Raw genomic sequence first — 15972 nt, 5'->3', positions numbered from 1 at the left:
TCCTGATGACTGCCAACTCCTGGACAGTCTGTGGTGCAACGTGGTGGATGGAGCGAGACATGATGTCCCAGATGTGCTCAATTGGATTCAGGTCTGGGGAACGGGCGGGCCAGTCCATTGCATCAATGCCTTCCTCTTGCAGGAACTGCTGACACACTCCAGCCACATGAAGTCTAGCATTGTCTTGCATTAGGAGGAACCCAGGGCCAACTGCACCAGCATATGGTCTCACAAAGGGTCTGAGGATCTCATCTCGGTACCTAATGGCAGTCAGGCAACCTCTGGCGAGCACATGGCGCCAGTGGCGTATATGCCAATCTTGGTGTTCTCTGGCAAATGCCAAACGTCCTGCACGGTGTTGGGCTGTAAACACAACCCCCACCTGTGGACGCCGGGCCCTCATACCACCCTCATGGAGTCTGTTTCTGACCGTTTGAGCAGACACATGCACATTTGTGGCCTGCTGGAGGTCATTTTGCAGGGCTCTGGCAGTGCTCCTCCTTGCACAAAGGCGGAGGGAGCGGTCCTGCTGTTGGGTTGTTGCCCTCCTACGGCCTCCTCCACGTCTCCTGATGTACTGGCCTGTCTTCTGGTAGCGCCTCCATGCTCTGGACACTACGCTGACAGACACAGCAAACCTTCTTGCCACAGCTCACATTGATGTGCCATCCTGGATGAGCTGCACTACCTGAGCCACTTGTGTGGGTTGTAGACTCCGTCTCATGCTACCACTAGAGTGAAAGCACCGCCAGCATTCAAAAGTGACCAAAACATCAGCCAGGAAGCATAGGAACTGAGAAGTGGTCTGTGGTCACCACCTGCAAAACCACTCCTTTATTGGGGGTGTCTTGCTAATTGCCTATAATTTCCACCTGTTGTCTATTCCATTTGCACAACAGCATGTGACATTTATTGTCAATCAGTGTTGCTTCCTAAGTGGACAGTTTAATTTCACAGAAGTGTGATTGACTTGGAGTTCCATTGTGTTGTTTAAGTGTTCCCTTTATTTTTTTGAGCAGTGTACATATATATACTACTATATATATATATATTACTATCTATACTACTATATATGTATATATATATATATATATTACATTAGTTTTATATATATATTACATTAGTTTTATATATAATATATGACATTCATTTTATATTACACTAGTTTTGTATATATATATTTATATAATATATTACATTAGTTGTATATATAATATATTACATTAGTTATATATATATATATATATATATATATATATATATACATATTTATATAATATTTTACATTTGTTATGTATATATTTATATAATATATTACATACGTTTTATATATATGTAATATATTACATTTGTTATATATATATTACATTAGATTTATATATAAAATATAATATATTACATTAGTTTTATATATAATATATTACATTAGTTGGAGACTTATCTCCCTCACCAACTTCAAACATCTGCTATCTGAGCAGCTAAACGATCGCTGCAGCTGTACATAGTCTATCGGTAAATAGCCCACCCAATTTGACCTACCTCATCCCCATACTGTTTATATTTATTGCAGTTGTAAATGAGAACTTGTTCTCAACTAGCCTACCTGGTTAAATAAAGGTGAAATAAAAAAATATATTAAAAAAAGTTATATAATATTAGTTATATATGTATATAGACATATATTACATTAGTTATATATATATATATATATATATATACATTTATATATATATATACATTTATATATTTAATATATTACATTCGTTATATATATAATATATTACATTAGTTTTATATATAATATATTACATAAGTGTTATATATATAGAGACATATATTACATTAGTTATATATATATATATATAATATATTTCATTAGTTATATATATATTACATTAGTTTTTATATATATATATATATATATATATAATATATAATATATTACATTAGTTTTACATATATATATAATATATTACTTTAGTTTTAGTTTTATATATAATATATTACATTAGTTTTATATATAATATATTACATTACTTTAGTTTTATATATAATATATTACATTCGTTTTAGTTTTATGTATAATATATTACATTAGTTGTGAAGATAACTGCTCTGTATCCCTCTCCATCACACCTTCTTCATTTTTCTCTGTCGTCACCGTGCCCCACACAGACCGGACATATAGGCGCACAATGGATTATGGTACTTGTAGTTAATTACCACGTTTTCTGCGCTAAACTACGTAGATTATTGACCTGTTGGAAACTACAATTCCCTACTACATCACACAGTTCAGCCTTGATCTGATGTATTTTTAGAGAAGCTGTACATTAAGCTCAGACATGTTTTTTTGGGGGTTAATCGCTCAGCATCCTCCATTATCTACATTCATTCCATTGCTGTTAACTGATGGAGCGGTGGACGGGGAGGGGGGGGGGCATTTAGTGGAATGTTTGGAAAGCTGCCCTGACCTGAGGAGAACCTGTAGGTAAATTATAGATGCTAGATGCTCCTCTAACTGTTCCATGTTATGTTATTGTGTTATGGTGTTATGTTATTGTTTTATGGTGTTATGTTATTGTTTTACAGTGGCTGGTCAAAGTATTCACCCAAAGTATTCACCCAAAGTATTCACACAAAGTATTCACACAAAGTATTCACACAAAGTATTCACACAAAGTATTCACCCAAAATATTCACCCAAAGTATTCACACAAAGTATTCACCCAAAGTATTCACCCAAAGTATTCACCCAAAGTATTCACACAAAGTATTCACCCAAAGTATTCACACAAAGTATTCACACAAAGTATTCACCCAAAGTATTCACACAAAGTATTCACCCAAAGTATTCACACAAAGTATTCACACAAAGTATTCACCCAAAGTATTCACCCAAAGTATTCACCCAAAGTATTCACACAAAGTATTCACCCAAAGTATTCACCCAAAGTATTCACCCAAAGTATTCACCCAAAGTATTCACCCAAAGTATTCACCCAAAGTATTCACACAAAGTATTCACCCAAAGTATTCACCCAAAGTATTCACCCAAAGTATTCACCCAAAGTATTCATAATTGCCTTACAACCTGCAATTAAAATATAAACCCCACAAAATCTATCATTTGATTTACACAACATGCCTACCACTTTAAAGATGCAAAATATGTTTTATTGTGTAACAAACAAGAAATTTAACAAACAAGACAAAAAAACAGAACTTGAGTGTGCATAACTATTCACCTCCCTCAACACTTTGTAGAGCCAGCTTTTGCAGCAGTTACAGCTGCAAGTCTCTTGGGGTATGTCTCTATGAGCTTGGCACATCTAGCCACTGGGACTTTTGCCCATTCTTCAAGGCAAAACTGCTCCAGCTGCTTCAAGTTGGATGGGTTTCTCTGGTGAACAGCAATCTTTAAGTCATACCACAGATTCTCAATTGGATTGGAGGTCTGGGCTTTGACTAGGCCATACCAAGACATTTAAATGTTTCCCCTTAAACCACTCTAGGGTTTCTTTAGCAGTATGCTTAGGGCTATTGTCCTGCTGGAAGGTGAACCTCCGTCCCAGACTCAAATCTCTGGAAGACTGAAACAGGTTTCCCTCAAGAATTTCCCTGTATTTAGCACCATCAATCATTCCTTAAATTCTGACAATTCTTCTGTTTCCCTGCAGATGAAAAACATCCCCATGGGTGGGGTTCTCGGGGTGAGGAGGGGTGTTGGGTTTGTGCCAGACATAGCGTTTTTCTTGATGGACAAAAAGCTCAATTTTAGTCTCATCTGTCCAGAGTGCCTTCTTCCATATGTTTGGGGAGTCTCCCACATGCCTTTTAGCGAACACCAAATGTGTTTGCTTATTTTTTTCTTTAGGCATTGGCTTTTTTTCTGGCCACTCTTCCCTAAAGCTCTGTGGAGTGTACGGCTTAAAGTGGTCCTATGGACAGATACTCCAATCTCCGCTGTGGAGCTTTGCAGCTCCTTCAAGGTTGTCTTTGGTCGCTTGTTGTCTCTCTGATTAATTCCCTCCTTGCCTGGTCCGTGAGTTTTGGTGGGTGGCCCTCTCTTGGCAGGTTTGTTGTGGTGCCATATTCTTTCCATTTATTGATAATGGATTTAATGGTGCTCCGTGGGATGGTCAAAGTTTCAGATATTTTTTTTATAACCCATCCCTGATCTTTACTTCTCCACAACTTCGTCCCAGACCTGTTTGGAGAGCTCCTTGGTCTTCATGGTGCCACTTGCTTGGTGGTGCCCCTTGCTTAGTGGTGTTGCAGACTCTGGGGCCTTTCAGAACAGGTGTATACATACTGAGATCATGTGACAGATCATGTGACACTTAGATGCACACAGGTGGACTTTATTAGGGGCGGCAGGGTAGCCTAGTGGTTGGACTAGTAACCGGAAGGTTGCAAGTTCAAACCCCCGAGCTGACAAGGTAAAAATCGGTCGTTCTGCCCCTGAACAGGCAGTTAACCCACTGTTCCCAGACCATCATTGAAAATAAGAATTTGTTCTTAACTGACTTGCCTGGTTAAATAAAGATAAAATAAAATAAATTTAACTAATTATGTGACTTCTGAAGGTAATTGGTTACACCAAATCTTATTTAGGGGCTTCATTGTAGAGAGGGGTGAAAACAAATGGCCGCTCCACTTTTCAGTTTTACATTTTTTAGAATTTTTTTAAACAAGTAATTTTTTAAATTTCACTTCAACAATTTGGACTATTGTGTATGTCAATTACATGAAATCCAAAATAAACATCCATTTTTAAATTACAGGTTGTAAAGCAACGAAATAGGAAAAACGCCAAGGGGGATGAATAATTTTGCAAGGCACTGTATGACTGTTGTCATGTCCCTCCCCCTTCTCTGCTGTTGCGTGATAGGTTCCAGTGTGCCCAGCTGCCCAATCAGGTCCTGGAGAGCATCAGCATCATCGACACACCGGGGATCCTGTCAGGAGCGAAGCAGAGGGTGAGCAGAGGTAAGAAGAGGTGGAGGTTGGGGGGAGTGGACAGGACAAGGAGAGGAGGAGGTAGGGGGGAGTGGACAGGACAAGGAGAAGAGGAGGTTGGGGGTCACAGACACACCTGGTCTGGTCTGGTCCCTCATCTGTCATGGTCAGCTAAAACAACTACTTCCTCCCTCCTGACCTGGCTAACCGATGTGACCGACCTCCATGCACTGAGGCAAGGAGACAAGGATATAGGGTGACAAGGATTTAGGGTGACAAGGAGACAAGGATATAAGGAGACAAGGATATAGGGTGACAAGGATATAGGGTGACAAGGATATAGGGTGACAAGGATATAGGGTGACAAGGATATAGGGTGACAAGGAGACAAGGATATAGGGTGACAAGGATATAGGGTGACAAGGATATAGGGTGACAAGGATATAGGGTGACAAGGAGACAAGGATATAGGGAGACAAGGATATAGGGTGACAAGGATATAGGGTGACAAGGATATAGGGTGACAAGGATATAGGGTGACAAGGAGACAAGGATATAGGGTGACAAGGAGACAAGGATATAGGGTGACAAGGATATAGGGTGACAAGGATATAGGGTGACAAGGATATAGGGTGACAAGGATATAGGGTGACAAGGATATAGGGTGACAAGGAGACAAGGATATAGGGTGACAAGGAGACAAGGATATAGGGTGACAAGGATACAAGGACATAGGTGACAAGGATATAGGGTGACAAGGATATAGGGTGACAAGGATATAGGGTGACAAGGATATAGGGTGACAAGGATATAGGGTGACAAGGATATAGGGTGACAAGGATATAGGGTGACAAGGATATAAGGTGACAAGGATATAAGGTGACAAGGATATAGGGTTGTGTGAGGGTAGGTGAAAACATGCTTTGGTGATGAAATTGAACTGCCTTATGTTATAGAAGAGATTTTACCAAGACAAATATGATTATTTATGTTCTGAATCTTTCTCTACCATATCATTAACATTATATCTGGGAAGTCGGATTTCGTAACCTTATCACATTCAATAATAAGCAGCGATCTCTGTTGACATAGCTGTGCCACTTCTTGCCGCGACTTTTGAGGAGTTTACATGTTGGGGTGGTCTTCTGCCAAGCTGTTTCCGCGGGTTGTGAAGAACAAAATGAACATGACACAAGCCCAATTTAAATGTTAAAAGCTCCGTTGAAGTTTCACAGATACGCATGTTTTTCTGAGAAATCTTTTTTAAAATAACAGGAATTTGAAAATATTAAAGAACTTAAACTAAAGATACTAAAATATGAAAATACTACGTCGTGTCTGAAAATCGATCTCACCTCTATATTGTTTTTTTGTCCTCTGGATATGAGAAGAAAGATGAGAGTTGGACAGTGAGTTGTGTCAGTTAGCCTTCATTCTCTCACAGCATCCAGCCTCGCTGACGCAACCCACTGGGCACAGACATCAGTTCAACGTCTGGTTTTGATTTACATTTGGTTGAGTTACCAACTAACGTGAAATCAACAACAAATGTCACCATATCAATGGATTTAGGTTGAATTTGGGTCAATAAAAGACTAAATGCCTTTTACAATTATGACTTTTTGCAAATCTAATCAGTTTTCCACGTTGATTCAACGTTATCATATTGATGTTTTTGGTTGAAGTGACGTGGAAACAATATTGATTGATTCAGTTTGTTTTGAACAGATTATGACTGAGACATGAGGGTTGGAGAATTGGTTTTCTACACAAATTGTCAAAAGATGCGTTTTTAGGGTGACGCAGTGGTTAAGGGCGCTGTACTGCAGCGCCAGCTGTGCCATCAGAGTCCCTGGGTTCGCGCCCAGGCTCTGTCGTAACCGGCCGTGACCGGGAGGTCCGTGGGGCGACGCACAATTGGCCTAGCGTCGCCCGGGTTAGGGAGGGCTTGGTCGGTAGGGGTGTCCTTGTCTCAACGCGCACCAGCGACTCCTGTGTGCTGCTGGGCGCAGTGTGCGCTAGCCAAGGTGGCCAGGTGCACGGTGTTTCCTCCGGCGCATTGGTGCGGCTGGCTTCCGGGTTGGATGCGCACTGTGTTAAAGAAGCAGTGCGGCTTGGGGTTGTGTATCGGAGGAAGCATGACTTTCAACCGTCTCTCTGTACGGGAGTTGTAGCGATGAGACAAGATAGTAGCTACTACAACAATTGGATACCACGAAATTGGGGAGAAAAAGGGGTAAAAAAACATTTTTTAAACGGACGAGGATACAGGGGGACGAGGATACAGGTGGACGAGGATACAGGTGGACGAGGATACAGGGGGACGAGGATACAGGGGGACGAGGATACAGGGGGACGAGGATACAGGGGGACGAGGATACAGGGGGACGAGGATACAGGGGGACGAGGATACAGTGGGGACGAGGATACAGGGAGACGAGGATACAGGAGGACGAGGATACAGGGGGGACGAGGATACAGGGGGACGAGGATACAGGGGGACGAGGATACAGTGGGGACGAGGATACAGTGGGGACGAGGATACAGGGGGACGAGGATACAGGGGGACGAGGATACAGGGGGACGAGGATACAGTGGGGACGAGGATACAGGGAGACGAGGATACAGGAGGATGAGGATACAGGGGGGACGAGGATACAGGGGGACGAGGATACAGGGGGGACGAGGATACAGGGTGACGAGGATACAGGGGGGACGAGGATACAGGGGGGACGAGGATACAGGGGGGACGAGGATACAGGGTGACGAGGATACAGGGGGGACGAGGATACAGGGGGACGAGGATACAGGGGACGAGGATACAGGGGGACGAGGATACAGGGGGACGAGAATACAGGGGGACGAGGATACAGGGGGGACGAGGATACAGGGTGACGAGGATACAGGGAGACGAGGATACAGGGAGACGAGGATACAGGGGGACCCTGGCGAGTTCTTTCAGATTCCTCCACCACGTCTTGTAAGGAACACACACAAAGATAAATACAGGACAGAGGTTTTGAGCGTGAAGCCTCGTGAATCTGTCTCTCACTCCTTAAATTCCCTCCCTTTGCATCCTAATACCGTGTCACCGTTCATGGGGTAACTATAACAACGTTAAGTATGATGCCGGTGGAACAACAGAAGAGACGAAGCCTTGTGGAAAATATGAGGGCAGGTCAGTGCCTCCAGTGTTATGCCCTTATTACATTCCAACCTATCAGTTAGGAGAGCTTTCTGCTCAAGGTCCTGTTGGAGTCACATCGTAACACGTGTACGGCAGATACTGGAGAGGAAACTGTATCAGCTAGAGGAATGTGAGGAACGAAGTACTCATCAGAGAAAGAGAGAGAGGACTCATCAGAGACAGAAAAGAGAGGACCGATTTAGAGAGAGAGAGAGAAAAGAGAGGACCGATCAGAGAGAGGAGGGCTCATCAGAGAAAGAGAGAGAGAAGAGAGAGAGGACTCATGAGAGAGAGAAGAGAGAGAGGACTCATCAGAGAAAGAGAGAGAGAGAAGAGAGAGAGGACTCATCAGAGACAGAAGAGAGATGTGAAGGGTCTGTGTTGCCCTATTCCCCTCTCCTGTGTGTGTGTGTGTGTGTGTGTGTGTGTGTGTGTGTGTGTGTGTGTGTGTGTGTGTGTGTGTGTGTGTGTGTGTGTGTGTGTGTGTGTGTGTGTGTGTGTGTGTGTGTGTGTGTGTGTGTGTGTGTGTGCTCTAAAACCCACTATATGGGAGTGCTTCAACATGTCTTTATGAACTTTTATCCTGTTTTTTCTTGAGAACATCTTTTCCAAGAGACCTGTTAAGCATGTGTTTTGTGCTCATGTGTTTTGTGCTCATGTGCTTTGTGCTCATGTGCTTTGTGCTCATGTGCTTTGTGCTCATGTGTTTTGTGCTCATGTGCTTTGTGCTCATGTGTTTTGTGCTCATGTGCTCATGTGCTTTGTGCTCATGTGTTTTGTGCTCATGTGTTTTGTGCTCATGTGCTTTGTGCTCATGTGTTTTGTGCTCATGTGTTTTGTGCTCATGTGTTTTGTGCTCATGTGTTTTGTGCTCATGTGTTTTGTGCTCATGTGTTTTGTGCTCATGTGTTTTGTGCTCACCGTGTTGCAAATCTAGAAATGTAACACCCTCATCTCCTTTTCACTATTAATACTCTTGACAGACCCCTCGTGTCCCGTCTCTCCCCTGACCTCTGACCCCTAACCCTCTCTTCAGGCTATGACTTCCCAGCGGTGCTACGTTGGTTTGCGGAGCGTGTTGACCGCATCATCCTCCTGTTCGACGCCCACAAGTTGGAGATCAGTGACGAGTTCTCCGAGGCCATCGGAGCGCTGCGTGGTAACGAGGACAAACTGCGTGTCGTCCTAAACAAGGCTGACATGGTGGGAACACAACAGCTGATGAGGATCTACGGAGCTCTCATGTGGTCTCTGGGCAAGGTGAGAGGAGACCTTTACTCATCGCCAAGGGCAATGTTGTCATACTACAGCTAGTGAAACAATAAACAATTACTAGAAAATAAATATTATTGTGGGGGGGGGTGATATGCATTGGTTGAAGCTCATTGGTCAATTCAAATCTCCCTACCATCATATATAATATGCCACTAATGTAGATGAAAAGGTCCAAGAGATACAGAACACACTCCTCGCCTCTCGTCATGAGCCGTAGTTAACGGGAACCACACAGATTTTTATCAGGGTCTTTAGGAAAAACATATAATTTCTTGCCCCAGCCTAGCTCAATGTTACTACAGCGTCCATAAAACGATCATTAGACTTGCCACCTTTCGGACTGAAACTGAATAAGTTTGTAGGGGGCAACAGTTTTCGTTACATTTGTAATTTATCGCTCTCACGTGATCATTTCTGTCCGTTAAAAACCAACGATGTGCTACCTTTTTTGTAGCTGAATCTGAGTTCTAAAACCGGACCAAAGCACGTAGGTTGCGCAGCAACAGCGCTAGAAGCTAGCTAACACCAGTCAGATTAGAGGCAAGCTACAAGCAAAGAAAACTAGCTATATTTTGCTATGGAAGGTTTTTCACATGGCTGAAGTCACCGGAAGATAAACTGTTGGCCTTGACACTTGGGTGTGAATCATCACAAACAAAGAAGATCGCGAACGTCCTTGGCTGCTATAGCCAGTTAGCTAGCCAACTAACATTAGCCCGTAATGTTAGCTAACGAGCGTTAGCCGTAATGTTAGCTAACTAGCGTTAGCCCGTTATGTTGGCTAACTAGCGTTAGCCCGTTATGTTAGCTAACGAGCGTTAGCCGTAATGTTAGCTAACTAGCGTTAGCCCGTTATGTTGGCTAACTAGCGTTAGCCCGTTATGTTGGCTAACTAGCGTTAGCCCGTTATGTTAGCTAACAAGCGTTAGCCCGTAATGTTAGCTAACTAGCGTTAGCCCGTAATGTTAGCTAACTGGCGTTAGCCCGTAATGTTAGCTAACTAGCGTTAGCCCGTAATGTTAGCTAGCTACAAGCCAACAAGGCTGTAATATTAGCTGTATGGCCATATCGATGCGCTGGCCCAACTCAATGTTGACAATATCTCCCAACATTCTTCCACAGAGCACAGTTAGCTAGCCGACTAACGTTAGCCCGTAATGTTAACTAACGTTAGCCTGTAAAGCAGTTAGGCGTGTATATAACACTTTGTGATCCAATTGATTGATATTATTGATATGATTAACAGGTGTTCAACACTCCAGAGGTCTTGAGGGTGTATATCGGGTCGTTCTGGGCCGAGCCGCTGCTGGTCCCTGATAACCGTCGTCTGTTTGAGCTCGAAGAGGAAGATCTGTTTAGTGACATCCAGAACCTTCCTCATAACGCAGCCCTCAGGAAACTCAACGACCTGGTGAAGAGGGCACGACTGGTCAGGGTAGGTTCTCTCTCTCTCTCTCTAGAATTGTTTTTAAAATGTTTTATTTCATCTTTATTTTGACAGGAAGTCATGTTGAGGCCCTGTAATTACCAAACTAGAAAACAAATGGTATATCTATCTGGATCTCTCTTTCTCTATGTCTCTCGCTTATCAACGTCACTCACTCATCCCTTTCTGTTGAAGTAGATGGTATGATATAATCAACTCAGTAACACACATCCTGTCTAGGAGATCGCGCTACTGAGGAATACGGTGTTTTACGAGGTTCATAGAAGAAAATGAGGAGAGAGTGGCATTGCTGAAGTTAATATTTTCCACCCTCCCCCTAATTCTCTCGCTCTACCCTTCGCTCTCTTTCTTTCTCTCTCTCCCTCCCCCACATCCCTCTCCCCCCTCAACCCTCACACTCCCTCCCCCAACCCTCTCTCTCTCCCTGCCCCAACCCTCTCTCTCCCTGCCCCAACCCTCTCTCTCCTTCCCCCACATCTCTCTCCCCCCATCATCTCTCTCCGTCCAGGTGCATGCCCATATCATCAGCTATCTAAAGAAGGAAATGCCAACCTTCAGGAAGGACAAAATGAAGAAGAACCTGATCTACCAGCTTCCTGTCATCTTCTCAAAGATCCAGCTGCAGCACCATATCTCTGCTGGGGACTTCCCTGACTGCGCCAAGATGCAGGTCTGTTTAGCTTGTTTCTATTCCGGTCTGAATGTCCGACGCTGAAGTCTGGTAGTTCATCCTTCTGAAATATTTGCCAGATGATCGGCTAACTAGTGTGCTGTGGTCTCTGTTTCCCATCCAGGAGCAACTGTTGATCCATGATTTCACAAAGTTCAAGCCCCTGAAGCCATCCCTGATGGCCGCTCTGGACGAGCTGCTGGCGTCCGACATCGCCAAGCTCATGCCCCTGCTACGCCAGGAGGAGATTGACGCGGGGGTGCAACCAGGGGTGCAGGGGGGGGCCTTCCTGGGAACCCGCGCCGGGCCCTTCATGGAGAACGACCCATTCGGAGAGGTGGAGAATGGGGGGGAGGAAGGCGAGGAAGAGGGCGAGATGGCCTGGGTCGTGACCAAGGACAAGCCCAAATACGACGAGATCTTCTACAACCTGGCGCCCAACGAGGGCAAGCTGAGTGGCACCAAGGCCAAGGACTGGATGGTGAGCACCCGGCTGCCAAACTCCGTCCTGGGGAGGATCTGGAAGCTGTCGGATGTGGACCGGGATGGCATGCTGGATGACGAGGAGTTTGCCCTGGCCAGCCACCTGATCGAGGTGAAGTTAGAGGGGCATGGTCTGCCCCCTGAACTGCCTGCCCGTCTGGTGCCCCCTTCCAAGCGCAGAATGAAAGGATCGGATATATAGAGACTATTACATCAACCCACCCTGTGGAGCTGACAGTATAGCCCTCTGACGGCTGACACACACGCTACTGCCCCCCCACGTTGTCCTCTTGTCTCCTTGTCTTTATGTCTGTCAGCCCCTGGGTGTATCTCGATAGTCTAAGTTAAGCCCCTGGGTGTATCTCGATAGTCTAAGGTAGCTTCCTCATAGTGCAGATGAATGAAAGGAAAGGAGGAAGGGGAGATACTTCACGCTATTGAAATGCACCCCAATTTAGTCTTACTGGATCATGTGTTTAGCTGAGCTGAGGTCAAATAAAGGCTAGTGGCCCACACTGCTCTACTCTATTAAACTATATTATAGTCTACTGCTCTACTCTATTATACTATATTATACTCTACTGCTCTACTATATTATACTCTACTTCTCTACTCTATTATACTATATTATACTCTACTGCTCTACTATATTATACTCTACTTCTCTACTCTATTATACTATATTATACTCTACTTCTCTACTCTATTATACTATATTATACTCTACTTCTTTACTCTATTATACTATATTGTAATCTACTATACTGTACTCTATTATATGCTACTGTACTATGCCGATCTACTCTACTACATTCTACTCTACTCTCCTTCACTCCACTCTACTCCACTCCACTCTACTCCACTACACTCTCCTACACTCTACTCCACTCTACTCTACTCCACTCAACTCTACTACACTACACTCTCCTACACTCTACTCCACTCTACTCTACTACACTCTCCTTCACTCCACTCTACTACACTCTACTCTACTACACCCTACTCTGCTCCACTCTAATCTACTACATTCTACTCTACTCCTCCACTCTACTATCCTACCCCACTCTACTACACTCTACTCTACTACTCCACTCCATTACACTACACTCTACTACATTCTACTCTATGACATTCTACTCTACTACATTCTACTCTACTACACTCTACTCCATTCTACTCTGCCACATTCTACTCTACTACATTCTACTCTACTACATTACTACACTCCACTCCATTCTACTCTACTACACTCTACTCTACTAAATTCTACTCTACCACGTTCTACTCTACTACAATCTACTCCACTCTACTCAGCTCTACTCCATTCTCCTCTACTACATTCTACTATACTCCACTACTAAATTCTACTCCACTCTGCTACATTCTACTCTACTCCACTACATTCTACTCTACTACACTCCACTCTACTACATTTACGCCACTACTAAATTCTACTCTACTACAGTCTACTCTACTACACTCCACTCTACTACATTCTACTCTACTCTACTACACTCCACTCTACTACATTCTACTCCACTACATTCTACTCTACTACACTCCACTCTACTAAATTATACTCTACTACATTTTACTCTACTACACTCCACTCTACTAAATTCTACTCTACCACGTTCTACTCTACTACAATCTACTCCACTCTACTCAGCTCTACTCCATTCTCCTCTACTACATTCTACTATACTCCACTCCACTAAATTTTACTCCACTCTACTACATTCTACTCTACTCCACTACTAAATTCTACTCCACTCTGCTACATTCTACTCTACTACACTCTACTCTACTAAATTCTACTCTACCACGTTCTACTCTACTACAATCTACTCCACTCTACTCAGCTCTACTCCATTCTCCTCTACTACATTCTACTATACTCCACTCCACTAAATTTTACTCCACTCTACTACATTCTACTCTACTCCACTACTAAATTCTACTCCACTCTGCTACATTCTACTCTACTCCACTACATTCTACTCTACTACACTCCACTCTACTACATTTACGCCACTCTACTAAATTCTACTCTACTACAGTCTACTCTACTACACTCCACTCTACTACATTCTACTCTACTCTACTACACTCCACTCTACTACATTCTACTCCACTACATTCTACTCTACTACACTCCACTCTACTAAATTATACTCTACTACATTTTACTCTACTACACTCCACTCTACTAAATTCTACTCTACTACATTCTACTCTACTACATTCTACTCTACTATACTCCACTCTACTACATTCTACTCTACTATACTCCACTCTACTAAATTCTACTCTACTCCACTCTACGACTCTACTCCACTCTACTCTGAACACTACTTTCTCCAAACTCCTAAACCACACATTCTCTTTCTAGAAGTCTTGCGTGTGTATATGTTATATTCTCACACAGATGTTGTTACGTTAGATACGACATTACATTATTATAAATCCTCACTATTTCACATCTACTGTTTAACTCAACATTCTTTGGATGACTGAGTCCACAGTGGCATCACTGACTGACAAGTCTACTGTTAATTACACACTGATACGATTACCGGTATACATGTATCTGACTTACTCCGTACTATATTTGACTTTTACATGGAGCTATTTAGCAGGGAGTGTTTAAACAAATATAAACAGACTACTCATATACACACTAATATGAGTACACTAATCTACACATGTATTTGATAGAGAGCTGGTGCTATTAGCAACAGTGTGAAGCTTGTTTAGTCCTCTGTCTGTCTGTAGGGGACTGGTCTAACTAGGGACATTACAGCATTTCTATAGTATAGTTTTACAGTAACGTGCCATAGTTTTACAGTAACGTGCCATAGTTTTACAGTAACGTGCCATAGTTTTACAGTAACGTGCCATAGTTTTACAGTAACGTGCCATAGTTTTACAGGAACGTGCCATCGTTTTACAGGAACGTGCCATAGTTTTACAGTAACATACCACAGTTTTACAGTAACTTGCCATTTTTCCTCGCATACTTTTTTCTTTCTCTCATGGCAAAAAAAGAATACATGTATTTTTTGATTCATTATATATATATTTTTGCTGTTGATTTTTGTATGTACTGGACAAAGAACTGCCTTTGTTTGAAATGAATGTCACATGCTATGAGAACAGTGTTGTTCCCTAAAACAGTTTGGTTTGTTGATCTATTTTACTGACTACTGTACACAGCTAGCTTCACCAACTGCTAACCATGTGTATTATTATCACTGCCTAATAAACGGTATGAACTGTGTTCCGATGACCTCCTGAAATTGAATTCAACAGTGTTTAGAGAAAGGAAAGAGATCCAAGTCGATCTGTGTATTAAATAGTAGATAGACAACACTTTGACTAAGTGTGTAGCACGAGGCAAATTATTTTTTTTTCAATATCTGCCATGTGTGGAACAGTAGAATGTTAAGTGTTCTTTAAATATCCCATCTGGACACAAAACAGAATATGTATCTAGCCACATACAGAACATACCATATTTAGGCAACACAGTAAAAACTATATTTTATATTTCAAACAAGACATAGCAGTGGATGCAGGCTGATTCTCGTTTATAGCAACAGTATAATGTTCACTTGGTTCCTCAATGACAGTCAGATAAACAGTGAGTCACAGTGCTCCAGGCCAAAATCCCATACCACCATTTTCCAGTGGTACACTCACTCATTCTCTCCCGTTCTCCCTTAAACACAAACACGCCAAAAAAAAACTTATCCAAATCTCTCTCCAGCCTTCTAGTTCAAGCAGTTCCAGATTTAACCAACCAACATACAGCACAGTAGATCATGAGGTATCATACTCTCTGTTTATACTCTGTTGAATTATTTCTGGCATAAGTGTCTCTAAAATGTGTGTTCGTGTGTGTAGGCTTTTAAGGTTTGCGAAGGGAGGGAGGGAGGGGTGGTCTGG

General features: G+C 42.7%; 1 protein-coding gene across 1 annotated transcript in view; it reads left to right on the top strand.

Annotated features, from left to right (window-relative positions):
* Positions 1 to 15304, top strand: part of ehd2b (EH-domain containing 2b) — a 50426-nt gene extending 35122 nt beyond the window's left edge. The window contains exons 4-8 of the mRNA XM_052467433.1: positions 4895 to 4992; positions 9186 to 9409; positions 10671 to 10859; positions 11380 to 11541; positions 11666 to 15304. Of these exons, the coding sequence (XP_052323393.1) occupies positions 4895 to 4992; positions 9186 to 9409; positions 10671 to 10859; positions 11380 to 11541; positions 11666 to 12226 (1234 nt within the window). The 3' untranslated portion in view covers positions 12227 to 15304. The remainder of the gene's footprint in view (positions 1 to 4894; positions 4993 to 9185; positions 9410 to 10670; positions 10860 to 11379; positions 11542 to 11665) is intronic.
* The last annotated feature ends 668 nt before the right edge of the window (positions 15305 to 15972 follow it).

The sequence above is a fragment of the Oncorhynchus keta genome, chromosome 1 (genome assembly GCF_023373465.1).
Source record: "Oncorhynchus keta strain PuntledgeMale-10-30-2019 chromosome 1, Oket_V2, whole genome shotgun sequence".
NCBI classification, from domain to species: Eukaryota; Metazoa; Chordata; class Actinopteri; order Salmoniformes; family Salmonidae; genus Oncorhynchus; species Oncorhynchus keta.
This window is presented reverse-complemented; position numbering and strand designations above follow the sequence as displayed.